Source organism: Thamnophis sirtalis, unplaced genomic scaffold, assembly GCF_051295495.1.
Source record: "Thamnophis sirtalis isolate CommonGarterSnake01/CBP01778 unplaced genomic scaffold, rThaSir2_p1.2 scaffold_1, whole genome shotgun sequence".
NCBI classification, from domain to species: Eukaryota; Metazoa; Chordata; class Lepidosauria; order Squamata; family Natricidae; genus Thamnophis; species Thamnophis sirtalis.
The window spans coordinates 61,952,141-61,977,606 of record NW_028261381.1 but is presented as its reverse complement, the minus strand read 5'-3'; the positions used below and the strand labels follow the sequence as shown (position 1 = coordinate 61,977,606).

The following is a 25,466-nucleotide window of genomic DNA, read 5'->3' as shown; positions in this document are numbered from 1 at the left end:
ATTTCATTTGTTAACACTTTAACATTTACTCCTCTTACATTCCAGATTGCAATCTTCCATATTTAGAGTATTTAGAGTATTTATTAACACTTATAGGCCGCCCTTTTCCCTGAAGGGACTCAGGGCGGCTTACATAAAATGAGGGGAAGGGATATACAAACAATAACACATACAATACATAAAGTAAAATAATAAGCAACATTCATTCATCATTCGGGTGGGGGCAGTTATCTTTGTCCCCAGGCCTGACGGGCTAGCCAGGTCTTAAGGGCTGTGCGGAAGGCCTGGACGGTGGTGAGGGTACGAATCTCCATGGGGAGATCGTTCCAAAGGGTCGGAGCTACTACTGAGAAGGCTCTCCTCCTTGTAGTTGCCAGTCGGCACTGACTGGCAGATGGAACTCGGAGGAGGCCCAATCTATGTGATCTAATTGGTCGCAGGGAGGTAATTGGCAGAAGGCGGTCTCTCATATGCCATGACTGACATCAATAGGGTCCATAAGGTATTGACTTCCACCACTTATCATAGCTTTAATCAATCAAAACTTTCATATAACATTTTTAATATTAAAGAGTAAACTAAATTATCAAGCTTGATTATGCCCATGCCACATGCAGCATTCCCTGCTTATGAAGGAGGCAGTCCCAGTCAGTTTGGCATATTTTGGCAAGTATGCCACAAGCACATTATGGACAGTTTTATCTCAAGCATGCTCATGCAATCCTAATCTTTAATCTAGAACAGTGCTCCCAACCTTTTGGGCACTGGCGACCAGTTCTGTGGAGGGTGGGTTTTCCTCAGATCAGGGCTGTGTGTGGTTTTGTGAGCTGCATGGATCCCGCATGTAAACAAATGGAGCTTTGCTTGCTTTGTGGCCTGCTTCCTGACAGCCACAGAGTGGTACTGGTCCACAACCAGTTGGGGAGGTTGGGGACCCTAATCTAGAGGCTTACCTTACAAGCAAATACAATATTTTGCTTTATTGACATTATTTTTGATATTATAAGAAACTTCCCACTCAAATATCATGATTACATTCTTTTTTTCTTCTGAAAAACATAGGTATCTCTTCCAACATGAACTAATTAAGAATACTGAAAACAAAATCACTGTTCCCAACCTTTATTAAACAGCCCATTGCCCTTTGCTTGTCTCCTTCCTAATGGATCCCATAATTTTATGTTCTCCCTATACTGGTAGCTAAGTAAACTTAGAGGAACTTGATTTTGCCCAAGAATCTTCATCAGCCATAGTGGAGTTGATTTGTTACATGTGAGGGTGATCATGTTCCCTTTGGCAAAGAACTCTTTTCTCTGATTAAGGGTTTCATTAATCCTTCAGTATTCTGCTCTTCTTCTTCTTCTTTCCCCCTCTCTTTTAAGGACCATCTTCTTACTAGCCAGTCTCCCCCAGCACACTGGTGCCTATTTTCACCTGGAGTCCACGTGATATCTACTGGTTGATTGGTTCTTCTCATCTGGGTCTTCTCAGTATTCACATCAGGCGCATGATATGTTCCTCCTGACTAACTGCCAGCATACGAGATCTGATTTATATGGAGGTTACTGCTAGAATTCATCAATATGGGATTCATCATCCTCAGACTGGAACTCATCGTCTTGGTGAGACTCACTGTCTGTGTGAGAATTACTGTCCTCTTCAGGAGATTCACTTCTCACTGTGTTGTTTGTATTTTTAATAGGGAAGATGCGCCTCACCTTAAGAACCTTACGGTTAGGATTGGAGTCATAGTCGTCATAAGTAAACTGAGGTAAAGACCTGTACCTGGTGGGCTTACTACGAATAAAATGCCCTCCAGTTTCCCTAATGGGTGTTGTGTCCGCTGGCACACCTGCAAAAAGGAAGGGAGTTCTGACGTTAACGTTCAAATGCCCCATTTTTTAAAATGTCAGTTGGAACACAGTTACTTGCCTTGGCCTGAGCCAGACTATTGAGTCTTCTGGTATAAAACAGTCTACTCTTTCCCAAAACTCTATTTTTTTCTAGTAATGCCAGGAATCGAACCACCCACCCCCAAGTCAGGTTGCAGCATTAGAGAGCATGTGGTGTATTATGGCACAAAAAAGAGGGAGTTGAGCTATTCTTCAAAGCACTTGAAGGCAGGACAAAAAGTAATGGATGGGAACTAATCAAGGAGGGAGGCAACCTATAACTAAGGAGACATCTCTTGACAGTTAGAACAATTAATCAGTGGAACGAATTGCCTCCAGAATGTTGTGAATGCCCCAACATTGGACGTTTTTTAAGAAGATTGATGGGACAACCATTTGTTTGAAATGGTATAGGGTTTCCTACCTAAGCAACGGATTGGACTAGAAGACCTCCTAGGTCTCTTCCAACTTTGTTATTCTGTTATGGTCGCCATTACTGATTTTAGCTTTAATTTAGATATATTTATTTTACTTTAATCATGGGGTTATTGTTCTTTTTTAACTTGGCAGTTCCCCAAAAAATAAGTTTAATATTTTTTTAACATTGTAGGCTACTATTTTAGGAGAAATCTTCTATGATTCAGGTATACATTCATGAATATTTATTCCAAGCATATGAAAAACCCAAACAGCTCAATTAAAGAATCTTTGTGCTAAAACACTCTGGAGTATTTTCCACTGGGCCAGTCCTGCATCTTGGATTTTCTGTGTCAGAACTCTTCTTTTTTGCCCATTCATACAGTATGTATTACACTCATGTCTTTAAGATAACATATTTCTTATACATTAAATGGAAACAATATATGAGATGTTTGTCCATGTGGGGAATAGAACATAGCTCAATGAAAGCACATCAGCTTCAACCTTCAACCTCTCCAGGTCTAAGGCTAAAATCTTGGCAATCTGTTGTGAATTAATGCAAAAATGAGCTAAGTAGATCAATGGTATAGTTTCATGGAATGCAGTACATCCTAAATGTTGGACGGTATACAAGCAATAAATATGTGGGAACTAGGAGGTGAGTTGCTCCCAGTTCGGCCTGGATCGGGCAAACCGGTAGTAGCAGTGACGGGAGGCTCCACCCACCCGCACAGAAGTAGAATTTCAATACTGTATCTGAAATAAACTCCATTACTCAAAGTAACAGCAGCTCTTCTCCAAACTGCATAAAATTTTCAAACTCTCTAGGCTAGACTACAGCTCCTTTTAAAAGTCCTGCTGGATCAAAGCAAGATTCTATGTTTCAGTTTCTTACCATTAACAACAACAGATTTAAGATGTCCATTTTCTTCAACTTCCACTCGCTCCTGCCCGTCCTTAATAATTCTGGGAAATAAATAATACTTTTTCAGAGATGACAATCAGATTCTCCGTTCTAGCTTTTTTTTAACAGCTTGTAAATAACACCTTGTTTTTGAGAAAAGTAGTTGCTTTCACTTTAAACAAAGTGTTAAGAAGCAAAATCAGAAACAAATTGAGTGGGGTTTTTTCCTGCTGCACCCCAAGTCTGCTGAGCTGTGGTAGCCATAACAGAAAGTTTGGGGGAAATGGTTTTTACCAGGTTTTCTGGTCACATAATCAAATCGTTTATAATCACTGTGTACTACTGAAAGCTATTTGAGGAAAAGAAATAGTTATAGCACATTTGGAGCTTCTGGTTAGTTCTTCAAATAATCCCTTCCTCACCTTTTGGTAGTGATTTGTTTGCCATTGAAGAAGTTAGTTGAGGAAGAATAAAAACTGAATCCTTTTCCTCCAACGCAGCTAGTGAAAGCCATAGGATCTCCTAAAATATAAATTAGTAAATTTAGGTCTTGTATATTTGACATGAGGAAGGAAGGAAGGAAGGAAGGAAGGAAGGAAGGAAGGATGGATCAAATTATTTAGCATCTCAAGCAGAAAAGCCTACTGAAGTACTTTATATCAATAAAAATGTGATGGATCATAGGTTCTGGCTGTTTATACAGTTATAGGCTTCAATGTGATATGGTCTGCCATACTAAGCAGATAGGAGCTGGGTTGATATACTATGAAAGCCATAATGTAGTTGGTTGTTTGGGATTTATACCATGTTTTATTAACTGTTATATTTGAAATCTGAGATTTATTGTTCCGTGTCAACCCAGCCAATTGTGGCTTGGTGAAAAAAATCTTGGTTAAATAAATAAATGCTTATGTCAGTCTCTGAAACCAACTACTCATTGGAAAGCAGTAGTTAGAATAGGGCTGATCCACAGTAGAACAGCAAGCAGCAGAAATTTATATAAGTATAATCTTTATTGTCATTGTACTTAAATACAAAGAAATATCAACATATTCAATAGAGATTTGTCACCCCCTTCAACTAAAACTGTAGTTGATTTGATCCCTGAATGTTTTGGCAATTCCAATTCCAATGTTGTGCCTGCTCCTTTATTTCTTTGAAGAAGTCCAATCCACCAAATCTGTTTTTTCCTGGGACTGCACAGCCACCACAGAAACATAAGAAAGACACTGTTGTTTTTTTTAAAGAGTTATTATAATAACAGTTCCCCCGTGCCAATTCCAAGATATTTTTTCCAAAAATTTTCTCTAAATTACAGCACATTCTTGTTTCTGGTATATTGTTGGACAGGCATTTTACAAGTAGTCCTCAACTTACCACAATTCATTTAGTAACCATTCAAAGTTACAATGTTTTCAAAGTTACTGAAAAAAGTGACTTGTGACTATTTTACACATGACTGTTGTAGCATCCCCATGGTCATGTTGATCAAAATCCAGACGTTTGGCAATTGACCCATATTTATGACGGCTGCAGTGTCCTAGAGTCACGTGATCCCCTTTTGCAAGCTTCTAACAAGCAAAGCCAATGGGGAAGCCATATTCAGTTAACAACCATGTTACTAACTTAACAACTACAGTGATTGACTTAATATTTGTGGCAAGAAAGGTCATAAAATGGGGCAGAACTCACTTAACAACTGTCTTGTCAGAATCTTTGGCTCAGTTGTGGTTGTAAGTCAAGGACTATCTGTATATGAACTATACACATATGTATAATTGGATATACATCTGTATCGGGTGCCAGCAACCAATGGTTCCGGAGCCGCATGGAACTCTTTTGTCCCCCTGCTTTGGCTCCCTGTGGGCTGAACCCACCACTGGCTGGCCCCGCCCCTCACCCTCTCCTTCCAGTCACTCCTCGCCTGGCCTGAGAGAGATGAGAGAGAGAGAGAGAGAGAGAGAGAGACAGACAGACACATAGACAAATAGAAAGAGAAAAAGACACACACACACACACACACACATACACAGATACCTGTTTCCCACAGAAAACACCGGGAGCCACAAAACCTGGGTAGGCGTGGCCTGGGGGGTCATGTGACTAGGTGGGAGTGAGTGATGTTGAGTTGACCACACACACCCAGGTTTTGTGGCTCCCAGTGTTTCCTTTCTGTGGGAAATGGGTCCAAATGGCTCTTTGAGTGTTTACGATTGCAGATTCCTGATCTATCTATCATCTATCTATCTATCTATCTATCTATCTATCTATCTATCTATCTATCTATCTATCTATCTATCTATCTATCATATGTATATGTATGTGTGTATGTGTGTATGTGTGTATGTGTGTATGTGTGTATGTGTGTATGTGTGTATGTGTGTATGTGTGTATGTGTGTATGTATGTATATATGTATGTATGTATGTACAAATAGATAAGATGGCTTTGAGTTTCTCTGAATGCTAAACAGGATTACTACTTACCAAAAAAAGGGTCCCTTCCCCCAAAAAATTCCCGAAAGACATCATGGGCACTGCGGAAATGGAACATATATTCAGAACTAATATTGCTCCCAGCAGATCCTCCTGGCCTACCTGAAAGATGTTAAAGAATGAAAAGATCAGGGTGGTGCAGACTTCAAAAATAATTCAGAAGTGCTCCAGAGTGCCTCTTTGCTGTTCATTAAAGCCATCTTACTTTTCTGCACAAACCTGGAAAAAGGGATAATCGTGCTCAAAGTCTCGGTGACCCGAGTAAAAGATGGCATGTTTTAACGAACAGCAGAGGACTGCCAGGTCATGTGAGATTGAGGTACACATTCCGAAACATGTTTGAGACATGTTCCATTCCAGAAAAGATATTCAGAATAATTAAATTTAGAGATATGAGTTATATTATAACTCATTTTAAGTTATATAACTTAAAATAAGAGATTACCTGGTTAAATATTTCTGTCTCTACTGAGGAAAATTTGAGGCATTTCCCCTTCCCTCCTCTTCCCCCCCTTTTTTAACCTTTTCCCCCTTTGAACTTCCTTCCCTTTTTTGCAGTTATCTTGTACTTTACATTTTCTTGAAATTTAATAAACTTGTATTTTAAAAAAGATGTCTAGGCTATAAGAAGTGATGGATAGGGAACACAAGGCAGGGGAGGCTCTCTTTTTACAAACAAAGTTCTGAATATTAATTGACCCAGGTAAAATGAAATCCCAGTGCTGTACTAGAATATCTGTCTCTTGAAACTCTTTTTAAAGGGCATTTCTGCACATGTTTTTCATATCATATCACTCCAGAATTAACTCCAGACTTCTATGTTGGGTGACTCTGACAGTTTAAGTCAGGGGTGTCCAAAATTGGGAAATTTAAGACTTGTGGACTTCAACTCCCAGAATTCCCCAGCCAGCCATGCTGAGTTGAAGTCCACAAGTCTTAAAGTTCCCAAGTTTGAACACCCCTGGTTTAAGTTGTTTATTTCTGATTCAGCTGCAGTGTATTCCAACGCTAAAAAAAACCCACCAATCTTTCTGGCTGCAAAATTGAAACTCCGTGGAGTTCACAGTTGGTGCTTTGTGGTTTCCTCCCCTTCCCCTCTTTGGACTGTGGATCCTTTACATCTCTAATGGATATTTGGCCTTAAAATCATTACTTCCATGCTCTTCTCAAGTTCATGTCTCCTGGGCACTCTTTGTTCTGACCTAGGCTTCCCAAGAGCATGCAGCAAACTCCTTGTCCTGACAAAAACCCCTTTTATTAATTTACTGTGAATTTTTCTCATTCACATCCTGCAGAGTGTTTCAAGGGAGGATTTACAGTCACAGACCTTATCTGGCCTGGAGAGCTCACAGGCCAATATCTGCAAAATAGTCTCGGAGAGTCACGAACCAATTAAGCAAACTAATTGTCTCCTGCAAACTCCAGTCCCCTTTTGCTCTTCTTTTATTTCCTCTAAAAGGGCCATTCATCGTCCACCTTTGGCCTTACTCCCAAGTCAAGCCCTGTTCTTTAGCTGTTTTCTTCATCTAGCAGCTTTGCACATGTGCACACTGAGAACAGGCTCTAGCTGTTTGTCTGCCTCATCGATGTCTGACTCTGAAGGCACCTGATAACTGGCATACGGCTATGGCCCCCTCTCTGCCTCCGATACAGAGCCCTTGTCAGAGCCTTCCCCAGACTCCAGGACTGGCCCATGTTCCTCCATAACCTCCTCACTGTCTGAATCTGCTGCCAGCTCCGCTGGTTGCTGGCGGGGCACAACACTCCTAAGGTTGAGAAAGAAATGCATCTCCTGATGTATTGTCTTTTAGAATTGTAACTGCATTTGTTTTTGTTGAAATATCACTTACCTCTTTCCATGAGTCCATCCTTACCATAGAGGTCATAGACATCACGTTTGTTCTCTGTAAAAAAGAAAGCTTTGCTTAACATATACACTAAGCTAGATTGCTGAATTGGGTTTATATAACATTGACTGTGGTTTGCAAATAACCCTAGCTTGATTCTTGCTCCATGCTAAATTAAATTCATCCAAATTATATTATGGCTTAGCATTGTGCAATCATGTTGAAAAGTAGGACCTTATCTAGCTCTTCATCTGTTTTCAGAAACCCTGTTTTTTGTTGGCTTGCTTTATTTCACAGTCTCATCTAGTCACCGTACTTATAAGGTAAAGGTTCCCCTCACACATATGTGCTAGTCGTTCCTGATTCTAGGGGCTGGTGCTCCTCTCTGTTTCAAAGCCGAAGAGCCAGCACTTTCCAAACACTTCTCCATGGTCATGTGGCCAGCATGACTAAATGACGAAGGCGCATGGAACACTGTTACCTTCCCACCAAATGTGGTTCCTGTTTTTCTACTTGCATGTTTACATGCTTTTCGAGTGCTAGGTTGGCAGAAGCTGGGACAAGTAACAGGAGCTCACTCCATTACATGGTACTAGGGATTTGAACCACTGAACTGCCATCGACAAGCTCAGCATCTTAGCCACTGAGCCACCATATCCCTTACCACCATACCTATGAGGAATAGTAAATGAATGCAGAAAGACCTGCCTTTCTGTTAGTATTCCACCAACCTCAGCTAAACTTGAGAATTGATAAGTACCATAAGAACCAAGATAAATAAAGCACACAAGAATAAATGTGCAGGGCAACGACACATTGAACAGACTGCCTTTGCTACAAAGAATGCAACCGCTGCCTGCATGCTGAGCTCAGAGGCTTAGTCTTAAGGAAAAATAAAGAATCTGATCAAATGGAGTTCAGTGCAGGGATCAGTTGAATGAATGAATGACCTTCCAGAATTTGGGTAAATGGCACCAGCTTCTATGAAATGAACAAGTATTGAAAGATGTAGAATAAATGATAGGATTAGCTATCATTGGCTTCCCACATATAAAGAAGGTGGAGACTGATGTGCCAAATGGATGGAATCCAAGAAAGAATCTGAAAATGTCACTGCTTAAATTCCAGGTATGGGAGATACAAAGGCCATGTGATTATACACATTTGGAAACCTCTCCTATAGGTCTTGTGTAAGTGTACTAAGGAGAAATAGGTGTAAGATCTAAGATGAAAAAAGGGCATTTCAAAAAGGTTCCACAAGAACTTGATGGGGGTACATGAAAGAGAAAGGGAGAACAACATTCACAATTTTTAAAATAGTTTTTTTATGAAGTTTCATTATAAGGTAAAGTTAGAAAAATAAGAGAGGAAAAAGTAATGACTTCTGACTTTCTTTGGTGCAGTAGAATGCAAAAAGAATACAACTGCAATATTTTATTTTACTTTTCATAACATTTCAAGCTATTTCTATAATTATGAAATCATTCTAATTATCCAAACCTAAAATCAACATTTCATTTTTTTTAAATTTTGAGTAAAAAGTCCAGAAACAATTTACAAGCAGAAAAAAAATAAATTATTTTCTTTAATTAAAGCAATCATTTTTGCCATCCCCACTAACTCACCTTTTCCATTCATTCTTTCACTGTGGGTATTATCTATCTTTGCGCATATAAGATTCTCACTGTAAAATTTCACCATCTTTCTATTATTAGAGGTTTGTCTCTTGATCAGGAACTTCTTAAAGAAATCTTAACAACTACGTTTAAGAAACTCAGGTTTGTGCAACAAATATCAAATTGTACCTCCCATTGCCGATACTGACGGAATTTATCTTCCAGATTGCAGTGGGAGAAAATGAACCCTTCTTTAAGGATTCAAGGCACTAGTATTACAAGAAATAAAGTCTTGAGGCACCTACTTACAAGTAACTATGGCAACATGTCACATTGCCCCCCCTTCATTGTTCAGACAAATACATTAAAGGCACTAAATGAATTTGATTGAACAGTAATAACATGCCAAACATTGCAGAGGGGGGGTTGGGGTTGGGGGGGGGAGGAGATAAATATACAAGAGGCCACAAGAGGCACTGTTTCAGTCATGAAAAGAGAGCTTGAATACTTACTATCTGAAAGTACTTCATATGCTTCTGCAATCTCCTTGAATCTCTGTTCTGCAAATTGTTTGTTTTCTGGGTTTTTATCTGGGTGCCACCTGAGAGCTTTCTTCCTGTACCTTTAATGTGCATGCACACACAGAGATACAGATACAAAATCAGTTAGCATCCGTGTATGTGTTCTGGCACACACACACACACACACACACACACGGTAGGTAGGTAGGTAGGTAGGTAGGTAGGAAGGTAGGAAGGTAGGTAGGTAAAGACAGAGAGAGAGAGAGAGAGAATAAATTACAAAGTTGCTAATGTGGGCAGCAGTTCTTAAGTACAAAGGATTTGTGCAATCCTGTCACCTCCTGTTTTGGGACAAAGAAGGGAACAGATTACTGCTCCACGGGAATTCCCCCCCCCCCATTTCTTTTAAGTAGGCTTCAACAACCTCTCCACTAGTCTGACCTTACTAGATGAGAAGTAGTCAAGTAGGTAGACTTACTTCAGACTGTTTGAAGCTATCTCTCTCCAGTGGAGAGAGGTACAGTTAGAGGGGTATGTTGAGTATTATTACAGTGCATTAAGCAAATGCATTATCAGATTTTACAAATATAATTTTGAAATTTGCAGCAGGCTAATTAGTAAGCATTTTATTATAATAAGGTAGTAACATCTCTATACACGTCAGGCCTTAAATATATCTGCAGCAGAAGTAAAAGGAGGAAAGAAAATCTCCTGCATAGATTTGCAAGCTCTTCTGGTGACACAATGATAGTATGGCAAATTAAGGATGGCCTCTACAGGTAGTGCTTGACTTACGACCATAATTGGGTTGTAAACATCTGTGATTAAGCAATGTGGTTGTTAAATCCTGTCTGATTTTTTTACCTTTTTTGCCGTGATTTTTAAGTTGATCAGAATGACTTTGGGACAGTGCAATTGTTGTAGGTGTGAGGACCAAATGAAAATCACTTTTTTGAGCACCATTGTAACTTGGAATGGACATTAAACACATGGTCGTAAATCAAGGACTACCTGTGCAGGGCACAATTAGGAGCTGCTTCAGAGTGAAGTTGCTAACAGTGGATGACATGACATAACAAAATTCAAGCCTTCCTTGTGGGCTTGTTGGCCATCCTTTAGGACAGTGTTGTGTGTTTCTCCTAAATTAGCCTGCTGCTCTAGGATGTGATTGAAGATGCTCCCCAAATACTAATTTTGCCTAGAAGTAAAATTCTACCTGCTATTTTGTTGACTCCTAATGGAAGGAGAGTTTATCTCATACTTTGCTTATGGCACCAAACTATCTGAAATTAGCTTTACAAAACCCAGAGATATTGCCTTTCTTCCCTTTACCCTACACACAAGGACTATACAATTAAGATAACGTTAACTGAATGGGTATGGGCATTGTATTTCTTTAGAGATTTTTTTAAAAAAATATAATTGCCTATTAACACCCCATATCTGCCATCTAACAAACTAGGATATATTTTTAGTGGGTCAATTTTTTTAAGGTGATTAGTGTGATTAATAAGATTCCTGGACTTGCTACAGTGTTCTTAAAATGTATATCTGAAATATTTTCAAAAAAGTAATTAAACTCTACAGTGTTAAAGCACACCTATCTCCAGGACGTGCAGTCACTGGAGGCAAGGGAGGCGGGGCCTCACCAGTCTGATGAGGAAAAGGAAAGAATTTTTAAAATAATTAAAAAGGCCAAAAGGTAGTTGCTGCCAGACTCCAAGTCACAGTGACTCTGAATCTGCTTAGTGCTAATTGTAGGGGGAGGCGAGAGAACTATGGGCCACCTTTGCACAAGGAATTTTTCGCATTTTAAGAGTTAAGCAAGAGTTAAAAAGTGAAAAATTCCTTATGCAAATGAGGCACGTGATTCTCTCGCCTCCTTCTGCAGAGGGCACTTTGTTTGGAGGCTTTTTTTAAACATTTAAGTAGAGTCATCGATGTGATGACTCTAACAGCAACTATCCTAGCCTGCCTGGCCCTGGCTAGACCAAATCTTGCATTTTTGACGCAGCTGGAAGGTATGTGGGTCAGAGGGAGGGGGCAGGGGGAGGAATTCAAAATTATTTGTAATGTAAGTAATTGTAATTTGTTGTGTGTGTGTGTGTGTGTGTATGTGTGTGTGTGTGTGTGTTTTCACCCGCCTCTGCTGGAGCGCGGGCTGGCACATTTATTTTTATTTTTCATTTTTTGGCCCGCCATAGAGCGAAACATGTCCTGGTTTGTGGCCGGGAGGCATGCTGGCACTTTAAAGTGCATGCCGCCGCTCCGCTGTATGGCCGGGGTGACGGCATGCACTTTAAAGTGCCAGCGTGCCTCCCGGCCACAAATCAGGACATGTTTCACTCTATGGCGGGCCGAGGCGGCATGCACTTTAAAGTGCATGCCTTCCGGGCCGGCCATTCAGCGGGACATGCTTGATGTGCTCCATCCCGGCGGGCGGAGAGGACAAGGGAGGATTGGAGGCAACGGGCAGGCGGCGAAGCAAGGCAGCTGAAACGGGCAGCTGAGCCAGCCTGGGGGACGAGGGGCGGTCACAGGCTCCAGAAGCTGAGGGGCCTCAGAAAATCTACTTAGCACAGGCGCGGGGATGGCAGCAGGAGCTTACGTGGCACAGCAGGTCTCCTAGGACCTCCTAGGTGCTGGCTGCGCCGCTCATTACCATCAGTTGCCCCGTGTTCAGCAAAGCAAGCACGGGGAAGTCCTTTGCAGGTGGCTAACACTGGCCGCCCCAAAGGACCTCCCCAGATTTGTTTTGATGAGTGCGGGGTGACTGAAGGTAGTTAGTCTCAAACTAGCCTCAGTCGCCCCGTGTTCAGCAAAGCAAGCCCGGGGAGGTCCTTTGTGGGTGGCCAGTCTTAGCCACTTGTGTCCGGCACTGCAGCTGAAGTGAAGCCTCAAAGCCCCCACTGCCACCGGAATATCTGCTGCCACCTCCTCCTCCTCCAACAGCACTGCCGGATTTGCCACCTGACGCTGCAGCTGAAGTGAAGCCGGCAAAGGTCCTACCGGCGCCCCCGCCCATGGCAGCGACGTCTCCCCCTTCGCTCGGAGCACCTGAGCTGGGCTCCACGTTACCCCTGCCCCCTCGTCCTCCGCCAAGCTTTTGAGGAGCCATGAGTCCGCGGGAGCAGGAAAAAAGGCCGCAGCGCCGGGCAGCAAATGTGGTGGTGCTGTTGGAGGAGGAGGAGGAGGCGGCAGCAGTTATTCTGGTGGCGGCGGGGGCTCGTCGGCATCTTCAGCGACAGCCCTCCCACCTACCCCCACCCCGTGAATAAAGCGAAGTGGAGCAGATCCATGCAGATGACGTCATTGCAACATGACTGGAGGAGGAATTCTGGGAGTTGAAGTCCACAAATCTTAAAGTTGTGCTGAGGCTTCAGCGAGGCTTTCGCGCTTGCCTCCCCAGCCATGAAGCTCACCGCACATCATTGCCTATCTCTTCTTGCCTTAAATAGTGAAATATCGGTTACTAGAAGAGGTTGACTAAAAACTAATTTCTTCCTTTTCAAAGTACCTACATTAGTCGATTGGCTGGAGGATAACATCCTCTTAGGAATAAGGTAACCACAAAGGTTATTGATGAAATCAATTTTTGATTAAATCAAAAGTACTTACGCTTTTTTAATATCATCTAAGGAAGCAGTCTTGGGAAGGCCCAGGGCTTCATAATACTCCACCATGTTGAAGAGATGTTTTCTGCAGAACCGGTGAGGATGTAAACACAGTCAAACAGATATGTATTAGAAGTCTCTAGATATTCAACCAAAATCTTTGAGTTTTCAACTGAAGTTACAGGTGGTCATGGCCATTCACGAGGTTGGGCAGGCTCATAGGGAGACGCAAATGGTTGGATAGTTGATCCTACAACATAGAGAAGAAAGTGTCACGCTACTCAAATATATATTAGCTTTTCCAAAGACATGGGGGTAGGGGGAATGAACCTACGTGTCCCCTATTAATGTTAGTATTTTAATTTATCAGATAGAAAGACAGAAGGTCTGCAGATGGAGCAAAGGTAATTACAAAACTGCTGATACCACACCTATCCTTGAGCTAATCTCTTAGATCAGTGTTTCTCAACCATGGCAAATTGAAGATGTATGGACTTCAACTCCCAGAATTCCACTGCCAACACGGATGGCTGGGGAATTCTGGGAGTTGAAGTCCACATCTCTAAGTTGCCAAGGTTGAGTAACACTGTCTTAGATACTAAGGGAAGATTGAGAGGGGGGAATCAAGATACATTTGAAGGTCCCCATCCACATGTAGGGTGGTGTTTCTATTTCCAGCATGAACTGGATCTTCTGCCATTTCACTCTCCACCCTTTCTGTGAGTCTTTATTTGGACATTAAACTTTTTTTAAAAAAAACCCATTAACGTTTAGCACCCTTCATTCTCTTGTACCTATCAGCAGTTCAGTTCTATTACTATTTGGTCCTTCTGCCCATTTTGAAGCTATTAATTTCAGATAAGAACAGTGCCTAATTGAATTTGCTGCTTCAGATTTTCATGTTTTTGTGTGGCTGAGAAAAAGGGGATAATTAACAGTTGGACAAAGCACATTAGATTTTCGTTGCTTAATCTGCACAGTCACACCGGAGCTGAGTCCGCACAACTTGGCTTCTAAATTGATTTCCCTGGGGTCACACAATACAACGAATCACGCGATTTGAATATAGAATCTAAGCTGCAATGAAACAAAGCCAGGATAATCTTTATCATGCTAGCAACACATCTCTAAGAAAAGAAGAATTTGGATTATCGTTTTTTTTCTTTTTCAAGTCTGCGGTACTAATATTGATTTATTTACTTCACTTAACAATATATATTGTAAAAGTACCTAGTCCTACTTAATACAATGTTCTATAAAGTCATCTAGAAAGAACTGTCACTCTGGATCTCAATTACAGGGGGCACATTTCTACTAGTCTCTATAAGGAAGAGGATTGAACACTTTGAGGAAAGTAAAATTTCTCACAATTACTTTCACTTTGAGAAAAGTAAAAATCCACACAGCTGAGTACATGTAAAATTCTCTATACAGGCCTGCCACTGGATTTCCTTTTCCTCTTATGGGCTAGTTTTGCATTTGCTATCCACCTATCAAAACCCAAAGCAGTTGGGTACCTTATTGTAGAGGAAAAAACTGTCCTGGCTGCATGTTGGGCCCAGTTCTGAGATCTTGCAGGTGTCAGCTCACATCTGCACACACATACAGTTGCTGACTGATCAGAAGGTAAAGGGAAAGGAATTCAGCAATAGCCAATCACTCAATTCCTTTTCTTTTGCAAAACAGCAGTAGCAACACAAGAACCAATGGGAAGTTTGACCTGATTATGATGTCACCTCTTTGTATTTTTCATATGGGACATTATAAACTAACCATAGATCTCAAGGCAGGGAAAAGTGAGAAGAAAAATGTGTTAAGGCCCGTATTGCTTCTATTTCATTCAACTTTAATTTAATTACAAGAGTTATGTCTCACTGAACTCAGCAGGGCTTCCTCTAGTTCTGGAGAAATCTAATTATCTCAGCCTACTTCACACTGACTTCAGACTGAGCTGTGAGGTTAACTCTGTTTTTTTTAAACCTGACGGATTATCTTTGCTTGGAGAACAACATAGGGAGCATGACTTTATTTTTGTTTTCTTTGTTAGAAATTTAATAGGCTGTCCAACTGTACAATGACTCCAACTGGCACACGGCAAAAACAATCATAAAAGATAAATAAAAACTCCAAATCCTAGAGAAAGACAATCATGAAAAGAAACTATCAGTCACAGAGGATTAACTAACCCATTTTAACCCACAATCTGGGAAAACAGCCAGGTTTTCAATGCTCTTTTCGACATAGCCAAATTTATTGGGAGGGCGTGTGGAATGATGTTCCAGAGGGCATTTTTCAACAAAATGTTGCAGAAGTTGCTCACAGCCCCCTAGGTAGAGGCTCTTGATGTTGGTTCTTCCCTAGAGAGAATTGACTAATTCAGAGCTGCTGGATAACAATATCCCACAGATGTCAAACTCGTGGCGTCGTGTTGCTGTCACGTGATGTATTGTGGCATTTCCCCCCCTTCACAGACCTGGAGTGGGCGTGGCTTACACGTGGCCCGCAGGCCACCAATTTGACACCCATTGAATATCCCAATGCTAGGAAGAGGAAAAGTACTGCTGTTTTATCTTTTTTATCACCACATGTGATTATTTCAGTTAGCTTGGCAGTCTAACCCAGTGGTTCCCAAACTTGGCAACTTTAAGACTTGTGGACTTCAACTCCCAGAATTCTCCAGCCAGCAGAATTCTGGAAGTTGAAGTCCACAAGTCTTAAAGTTGCCAAGTTTGGGAACCACTGGTCTAACCCAACATGAGGGCTCAGTCTGAAGTTGCATTGGCCTTGTGGCCTCCCTAAAATTTATTCCCATGAACGAAAGAGGATTCTACTCTGCTAGTAGAGGAGCCATTCATCTGAAGTGAATGCCTGTGTGCTCTATTTTTTAAATAATCTTCTTGCACTTATCAAAGTTTAAATACAAATAAAAATGAAAATAGTGGGAAAATGAAAGGGGGAGATAGATAAGTGCAGAGTAAAGGGTGAAAGGGAAAAAAAGCATTGACTTCTGACTCTTTTTAGTGCAATAATCGAATCATTGCAGTATCAGTTTTTTAATTTTACATTCTTAACATGTGCTGGTTTATTTAATTTATCTAATCAGCAAAATCCCAATTCAAATTTTCATTTTTTTTCCATCTCAAGCACAAAATCCAGAAGCAGTTTCCAAGTATCTTGTGTCCTATTTTTCAGAGGGAGAAGTGCCTTCTTAAGAGAGCTGTATGTTTAGTAACACTTACACTAGAGAATATCTTTCTTTTTCTTTTTTCTCAAAGCAAATAAACTCCTATTTGCTATAAATAGAAGGAAAATGGAAAATCTTAGGAACAATCCCATATTGAAACCCGGAGTAGCCTGGACTTCAGGCATTCCCACTTTGTTTAAAATAAATGTTTGTTAAAACAAGTCTCTTATTTAAATATGCATTAAAATTAGTCTCTTTAACTCTTGGTTCCATCAGCTATTAAGTGCTACAGTTCCATGCACAGTAAAATGAACAAAATGGTTTGTATATTAAGAGGAAAATCATTGAGTGGGTAGGTGAGAAAGTTATGAGAAAAAGTATTAGAAACGAAAAACAAAAGAAACCACTACTCTAATAATCTATGTAGATAATATAAAGATATGAAAATGATAGGATTAAAAATCGGGGATTTCGAAGAGTCATGGTGGTGCAGTGGTTAAAATGCAGTATTGCAGGCTAATTCTGCTGACTACTGATTGCCAGCAGTTCGGCAGTTCAAATCTCACTGGTTCAAGGTTGACTCAGCTTTGCATCCTTCTGAGGTTGGTAAAATAAGACCCCAGATTGTTGGGGGCAACATGCTGATATCTGTAACCCACTTAGAGAGAGCTGTAAAACCCTGTCAAGTGATATATAAGACTAAGTGCCATTGCTATTTCAATAAACTAGTGAAGCATTTGTTTACAGTGAAATTTTTATGACGGGAGGAATTGCTGTTACATGGATGTTCTTTTTTTTTGAGAAAAATTTTTATTGCTTTAATTAAACAGAAAGAATTTTTTTTAAAAAATCATCTTTCTTGTTGAAAACTTAACGATTGGTTACAAATATATTTTGTGCGTTTCTTCCACAGTCCTTACATATACTTCATTCAAATCATACATTTTAAATCAAGAAAGAAAAGTTATATATTTTACTATCCCTGTACCATAATTCTCATTTGATTACCATTGTCTAAACATGTTTTTATCTAGAATCATTTATATTAGAAGACACAACCATCTACTGGCGTTCATTTGCAATTTCAATAGAGTCTCCAGTACCATTATGACATGTTCTAAAATTAATTCGGTTAAGTAGGATATCTGAGCATCCCCCCCCCCCCCGTAACACATCTGCATGTATCATTAAATATTGTCCATTAACATTTCATTGTTATTATTGTAGTTAACTCTGCTTTGCTGTTGCTTCAGCTGCCATTGAAACGGGGAGGGGAGGCATGGTATTTGGGAGGGGGATTATTATGTGCTGGAGGATTGTTATTAGAAGATGTCCTGACCATCTATCTGCACATGTGGCAGAAGGGAGTTTCCCGCCAAGGCCAACTGTCCAGCATTCCAGCCTGATGATGCTTTTTGAAGATATCTCCCACCTGACAGTTGGGTGAAATATTATTGGACTATGAAATGGGGTGCCAAGGGGAGGGGATTGAATTATACATGATATCCATTGCTTTCGTGCCAATTTACTCAGACTCAGCTTTGTTTTGCTACTCATCGTTTGTAATTAGTAAAAGTACACTTAATTCTAAGAATGGAGTTGAGTGGTTTCTTTCCTGATTATTAAATGAAGCAGCACTTGACATTAAGCTGAGTCTCACCTCGCACCCAACCCGGAGCGAACACCTTCCGAGGGGGGTGCCCTCACAGAAGAAAAAAAAAGATGTCTTTACACGACAGCGACCAGGAAGAAGAAATGGGTGCAACGGCAGCACCATCATTAACAGAAATGCTGGCCGATCTGAGAGTGGAGGAACCTACTGTTCGACCCAGGTGGACTTGGGGAGTGGGACAGAAAGAGGAACCTGATGAACCACTAACTGGAGTCACGAGGAGGAGGCCCAGGAAACCAGCTGCTGACTGGCGTGGTTCTAAGGATGAAGACAACAAGATGTCCCAAGCCATGAAACTCCTTGAAGAGGCGTGGGGCGAACGCCGGGCTCGAGAGAGTGCTGTGGAAAGGGGACCGGCGAAGGAACTAGAGAGAAGGTACCCGTTGCTTAGCTTAAGGGAGACTGGGGAGGGGGCGAAGGGGGATGTGCACAAGAAAACCCAGCACCAACCTCTCCCCCTGCAACTAGAGACATTCCGAGAGCGGGGGGGCAGGCGACGGCGGATGGCTAAGGTCCCACCCTTAAGCGTAAAGTATGATGGAGAACCCAGTGGTTTGGGGTTGTTTATAATTCAGGTCTGGAATTATATGCAAATATATGGGCCTGATCTGGACTCTGATGAAGCTAAAGTAAGAATAGTGTTAATGGCCCTAGAGAAGAAAGCAGCTGACTGGATGGTCGGATTACATAATAGTGACTCCCCTCTCCTGAGGAATTTTGATGACTTTATGGCAGCAATGAGGAGACACTTTGACGACCCTCTCACCGAGTCCCTTATTTTAGGACTCCCCTGGCTCCATAGATGGAACCCACGCATTAACTGGAGAGATGGGTGGTTGTGGATTCAGTCTGCCACATCTCCTGAGGGGAAGATGGAGGCTCCGGAGTCTGATGAAACTGTCCCCAAACTGGCGGCCAGAGGGCAGGAAAAAATTGAGGGGGAGGAAAGAATTGCGAAGGAATATTGAGACCTGAAAGATGTTTTCAGTGAAAAATCTTCTGATAAGTTGCCCCCACATAGGGCCACAGATTGCACCATTGATATTTTACCTGGGGTGAAGCTCCCAAAACCCCAAATATATTCAAGGGAGGGAGATGGACGAAATAAGGAAATTCATTGATAAAAACTTGGAAAGGGGCTTCATTGAACCAGCGAGGCCCAAGGTAGCTGCCACAGTGATGTTCAGAGAAAAGAAAGATGGCTCCTTCAGATTATGTGTGAATTTCAAAAACATGAACTGCATCTCTGCCCAAAACCTCTACCCTTTACCACTAATGAAGGACATGCTAGCCCAACTAGGGAAGGGGAAAATTTTCACTAAATTGGATCTATGGGAAGCATACTATCAGGTCAGAATTAAGGAGGGAAACGAATGGAAGACTGCTTTCAACTGCCCCCTTGGTTGTTTCCAATTTCGAGTGATGCCATTTGTCCCCCAGGGGGCGCCAGCAGTCTTCATGCAACTAATTAATGAGGTTTTGCATGACCATCTTTACAAAGGCGTGATGGTCTATTTAGACAATATCCTTATTTACACAGAAACATGTGAAGAACATGTAAAGCTTGTTCGCACTGTTCTGAAGAAACTCCGTGCTGCAGAACTTTATGCCAAATTGTCCAAGTGCGAATTTCATCAGGAGAGGGTTGATTACCTGGGCTATCGGATCTCTCACAAGGGAATAGAAATGGACCCAGCAAAGGTCAAGGCTGTCACCAAATGGGAGGCCCCATGCACACATAAGCAATTGCAGAGGTTTTTGGGGTCTGCTAACTTCTATCGTCAATTTATTCCCTCGTTCGCTAAGATAGCTCTCCCTATCATTAACCTCCTTAAATCGAAAGGAGGAGCTAAGCCAAAACCTAGCAAACCGTTGAACTGGACTATGGAGTGTCAGGCTGCTTTCGAAAAGTTGAAAGGCCTGTTTGCAGAGGAACCGGTCCTGAAACACCCAGACATGGACGCACCTTTTGTGGTCCAGGCTGATGCCAGTGATGTGGCGGTGGGGGTAGTACTACTTCAAGCAAATGCCCAAGGTAAATTACAGCCCTGCGCTTACACCTCTTGCAAGTTGACCGACACTGAGAGACGTTGGGCTATTTGGGAAAACTAGGCTTTTGCTGTTCATTGGACTTTGACGACCTGGCATTGAAAATCCCCAGGAAGCTGTCTCCCAAACAGATGCGCTGGGCTCAACATTTCAATAGGTTCAATTTTACTTTGAAATACATTCCGGGAGGGAAGAATTTTATGGCTGATGCTTTGTCCAGGCTTCTGCAGTACAACTGTTCAAAGCTCAGTGTGGTCCAACCTGTCATTCCCACAAGAAGTCTGGCTGCTCCTGTTGTCACTAGAAGTCAGACAACTTCTAAGCTAGAGGTCACAAAAGACTTTATCTCTGAACTAAAGGGGGCCCTTACAAAGGATGAATGGTTCCACAACATATGAATGAATACACCATGAAAAATGGATTGGCTTGGATTGGTGCAAAATTATACGTCCCTGCGTCCATTAGAACCATCATCCTCCAACGGGCTCATGACTCTTGCATGGCTGGACACTTTGGATTCGTCAAAACCTTGCACCTGGTTAAGAGACAATTTTGGTGGCCCTCGTTGAAAAAAGACATTGAGTCTTATGTGGCTAGTTGTCCCGTTTGTGCCGCTGCAAAACGCCCTCCGGGAAAACCCCAAGGATTGCTCCAGGCAGTAGCTCACCTGGAAGCCCTGTGGAAGGAGATCTCTATGGATTTCCTTGTTGAACTTCCGGAGAGTCAAGGAAACACAGTAATCTGGGTTGTTACTGACTTATTCTCCAAGCAAGTTCATTTCATTCCTTGCTCCAAGATCCCTTCCACCAAATCTCTGGCTAAGATGTTCATCTCACATATATATCGCTTGCATGGGGTGCCCGACCGCATCATTTCAGATAGGGGTGTTCAGTTCACCTCCCTATTTTGGAAAGAGTTCCTGAAACTGATTGGCTCCGCCCAGGGCTTAAGCTCCTCCCACCATCCTCAGACTAATGGGGCCTGCGAGAGGACTAATTCTGTGCTGGAGCAATATCTTCGTTGTTTCATCAACTACCAGCAAGATGATTGGGTGGAATTGTTGCCTCATGCTGAAGTGGCTTACAACAATTCCGTGCACAGTAGCACGGGCTTTACCCCTTTCCATGTTGTATACGGGCAAGATTTTGTGCCCATTCTGGGGATTCCTCGCGAGAAACCATAAGTGTCCTCACTCTCCGAGTGGAGTGATCACCTTTGGGAGATGTGGCCTTTGACGCACTGGGCACTGGATGCCACACACCGTGCATATAAGAGGCAGGCTGATAGGAAACGGTCTAAACCCTATGACTATAAGGTTGGTGATCGGGTTTATTTATCCACTAAGTTTCTTCAAACGACTCAAAAGTCAAAGAAGTTGGGCCCAAAATATGTTGGCCCATTTCTAATTATCAAGATCATCAACCCTGTTTCCGTCTGCCTCCAATTGCCTAAGCATCTTAGCCGGGTTTATCCTGTTTTTCATGTTAATCTCCTGAAACCTGAACATACTTCTCCATTGAGAACTCCTCTTCCGCCTTTGCCCACCCCGCTTTTGATAGAGATAGAGCAGCATTTTGAGGTCCGGGAGATTTTGGACTCTCGTAAACGGAGGAACCATATTCAGTACCTTGTGGCTTGGAAACATTTTCCCCCATCTCACACTGCATGGGTTGACAAGTCCCATATTCGAGCTCCTCGTCTGCTCTGCAAATTCTACTCTACTTACCCTGACAAGCCCTGATTTCTATATGGACTGCTAATTTTCCTTTTCCCCTTCCCCTTTCTCTCTTCTGTGTCATGTTGTCCGTCTGTTTGTCTGTGTTCTTTCATTTCTGCAGGTGTGACCACCCTTTTCTGGAGGGGGGTAGGATGTCAGCCTCTGCTTCGCTGCTGCTTCGGCTGCCATTGAAACGGAGAGGGGGGCATGGTATTTGGGAGGGGAATTATTATGTGCTGGAGGATTGTTATTAGAAGATGTCCTGACCATCTCTCTGTGCACGTGGAAGAAGGGAGTTTCCCGCCAAGGCCAACTGTCCAGCATTCCAGCCTGATGATGCTTTTTGAAGATATCTCCCACCTGACAGTTGGGTGAAATATTATTGGACTATGAAATGGGGTGCCAAGGGGAGGGGATTGAATTATACATGATATCCATTGCTTTCGCACCAATTTACTCAGACTCAGCTTTGCTTTGCTACTCATCATTTGTAATTAGTAAAAGTACACTTAATTCTATGAATGGAGTTGAGTGGTTTCTTTCCTGATTATTAAATGAAGCAGCACCTGACAGTTATGTACTAATTATCTCACCTCTCCTCTCCAGGCACACACAATATTATAACTTTATAACTGTCTTTAAACAATGATTTATTAACAAGATTTATAAGACTTTTCCCTCAATCCCAAATTAGTTAATTAAGGGCTAAGAAAATAAACATTAGACATCTAAAACAATCTAAGAAATATTAACATTTCTACTTGACAATCACCCAGAATGTAGGTTAGTATTTCTGTAGTCTGGTTATTTATCCTAACTAGAGTTATTATTTCTAGAGTAAGTTTATGTTAATGGATAAACATTCAGTGGTAATTTAAAACATTCTAAAAGATACGATCATCTCTACTTAATAATCAGTCAAATATTAACTAGCTTTTTTCCATCAATTGGCATTATTAACCAGTATCTTTCCAGTAACAAAATAGCCTTTCATCTCTTGCCAGTTTTTGTGTCAATTCTATATCCAAAACCTTTCCAGGGTTTAAAACTTCTCTCTGCACATTGAAGCTTAAACAATCTGTCATGTAGTTTTGTTGCCCTTGAGTTGTTATTAATGTAAGCTTAACTTTAGTTGTCAGGTTTGTTTCTGAATAGATTTGTCTTATTACCTCCATCGTTTTTGCTCTTTCTTTTTCTCCTACATCTTGAAGATTGGGGTGGAACACCAAATTATCAAAGTCACTTTCCCAGCTTCCCTTCTTTCCACTTTCACTCACGTTTACTCCATTTATAAGTTCATCAAAGTTCTTATCTTTGTTTTCTATATTTCCATTCACTTCCTTAATTTCTGGGGCTATAACCCCATCATCTTTTTCTGTGATATCCCATAGCCTGTCCCATTTCTTGTAGAATCTCTCGAATCCTTCTCTGATGTTTTGAAGTCCAGCCAAAATGTTTTGAATTAACAAGTTTTCTTCATCCGAGTATTGCTCCATTTTTTAGAATAAGGAATAATATAGGAAAAGAGCAAGAAGAGGGGTTAGGTACAATCTGCCACCCTAGCCTATCACAGATTTTGAAGAATATATCTATTTTTATTTTAGACGAATGTTCTTTTATGGTTTTCAAAGAAAAAGGGTTCTAAAATTTTTCTTTCCTTTTCCAATTCTTGTCAAGGTATTTTCCATACACCACTATTTGTAACCTTGAGACTTATCAGGTTTTAAAGAGATGTTCCAAGTTCTTTTGTTGCGCAGTTACAGTCAGTATAGTCAGATAAGAGTGAACAAAGAAAACAGTTGTTACAGCAGCAAAAGAAAAAAAGCTTCAGATTTGGGCTTTCAAGTGGCAGATTCGATCCTTTTTAAAAACCTCTTTCCTTAAGTATCTCCAATATAATATTGCAACAAGTAGAAGAAGAAATTTATTGAAGTAAAAAGAGTTTCAATTTAAACCAAAAAAGTTAAAGTGGTAAAGGAAAATAAGGAAAAAAGAGATCCCTTCACCTCAGGCGGAAAAAACAGAAGCGTTACGATCACTCAATCCACAAAAGATTACAAGCAAGAGTGAAAAACTTTCTAAGGCAGTCCAATGGGGATTAAGTACGCCACTTTGTTCTTGCTTAATGGACTAATTAAGCTTAAGAAAAGAGTTCCTTAGGGCAATCTTCTAAAAGAAAAGAAAAAAACCCCTCACCAGTAGAAACATTTTTGTTTCATTCTCTCTTCTGTGGAGTGGTCTCCAACTATGTCAGCCGGGGGAGGGGGGAAGCTGGCTGTTTGCCACTGGTTGGAAGCTCTCCCCTTGGGTTGATCAGGGACTTTGCGATATCCCTGCGACCAGCAAGGTCTTGTCTTCCCAGTCACCATCACTTCGGGACGGTTTAGGTCCTGCCGGACCGTCCAGGGGCAAAAGTGTCATCGATGGATTCAGACAGCCAAATCCAAACAATGTATCGTTGCGACATGGCTCCTCCCATCTTTACATGGATGTTCTTGATCTTTGATTTAAATGTGGAAAAGTATCGACACATGTCCCCTCTTCTGTCAAATGACTAGTTAATATTTAATAATGCATCCTTTTCCCTCTAATCTGCATCAAGACCTAGGTAGACAACCAATTATGGCTCAGAAAATAACAGATTGAAAATACAATTCAGACAAACCTATCCAAACACGCTCCCCCACTGTCCATCGCAGTGATCCTTTATGATGATAATAAAGCCAGATAACTTAAACCTTAAACCTTGATTACAAAAAGATGTTTTATGTAGTTCCTAAGTACAAATTCAGAAAATTACAGCATCTTGTGCAATTCCTGAAAAGATGGAGGATCTCCTATCAATATGCTGGTGCCAAGGAAGAACAGGACACAACTTGCAAACTGCATTTCTTTAAAACTGAATCCTGAGTATTTTGACTTTCATATAAAAAAATAATTTGGTAACATTAAGTACTCTTATGTCCTGCTAATCTTGATGAGAGAGTTAAGATGTTTTTGATTTTCTCCAATTAAATTGTGTGGGATTTAAAAAATTGCTATGTTATGAAAACTCACTTACCTTGAAGTAAATTCTTTTTTTAGTGGATTTTTTCTGTTGCATAAACACCTGCGCGCAAGCTACACTACACTTAACTTTGGATCACAGTTCAACTCGTAACCCTTGTAGTTCCCTGCAAAAGTCTTTGTTGCTTTCATTACTGCTTTTTACCCCAATCTTAAAAGGCAGATTACCAATGGATATCAGTGGTTATCATTCTATCGTGGTAACCTTTACAATTCAGATTCTAGGAACTCTGATCCAAATAAAGATGGAGAAATGCTTATTCATAGTACCAATAATTTCTTATGATCCTCTGCTTCAATATCAATTTCTGAACTAAGCAGTTTTCAGACCGAAATGGCCGACAGACAGACAGACAGACAGACAGACACACACACACACACACACACACACACACTGTGTTCTGTTTGGAAATGCTCCTCAAACAGCATCTGCTCACAGAATTTGAAATACAATATTAACTACTAATATA

The 25,466-nt window shown here is 41.2% G+C and overlaps 1 protein-coding gene across 1 annotated transcript; it reads right to left on the bottom strand.

Moving 5' to 3' along the window:
* Nucleotides 1–1,106: 1,106 nt before the first annotated feature.
* LOC148049431 (dnaJ homolog subfamily B member 6-like) lies at nucleotides 1,107–14,949 on the bottom strand. Its single transcript, XM_087713424.1, has 8 exons — nucleotides 14,826–14,949; nucleotides 13,313–13,558; nucleotides 9,686–9,795; nucleotides 7,561–7,614; nucleotides 5,702–5,812; nucleotides 3,639–3,738; nucleotides 3,208–3,278; nucleotides 1,107–1,852 (listed from the first exon to the last, which is right to left on the bottom strand). Exons 2-8 carry the CDS (start codon nucleotides 13,375–13,377, stop codon nucleotides 1,569–1,571), a joined length of 795 nt encoding a protein of 264 aa, XP_087569550.1. The 5' UTR covers nucleotides 13,378–13,558; nucleotides 14,826–14,949; the 3' UTR covers nucleotides 1,107–1,568.
* Nucleotides 14,950–25,466: the final 10,517 nt, after the last annotated feature.

What these genes read in the sequence shown, in the direction of transcription:
- LOC148049431 (XM_087713424.1), bottom strand. Translation starts at nt 13,377, where the DNA reads ATGGTGGAGTATTATGAAGCCCTGGGCCTTCCCAAGACTGCTTCCTTA. An exon ending in GGATGGACTCATGGAAAGAG is followed by an intron (nt 5,813 to 7,560) that starts GTAAGTGATATT and finishes AACATCTTTCAG; the next exon opens with GTAGGCCAGGAGGATCTGCT. An exon ending in AAACAAATCACTACCAAAAG is followed by an intron (nt 3,279 to 3,638) that starts GTGAGGAAGGGA and finishes TTTATTTCCCAG; the next exon opens with AATTATTAAGGACGGGCAGG.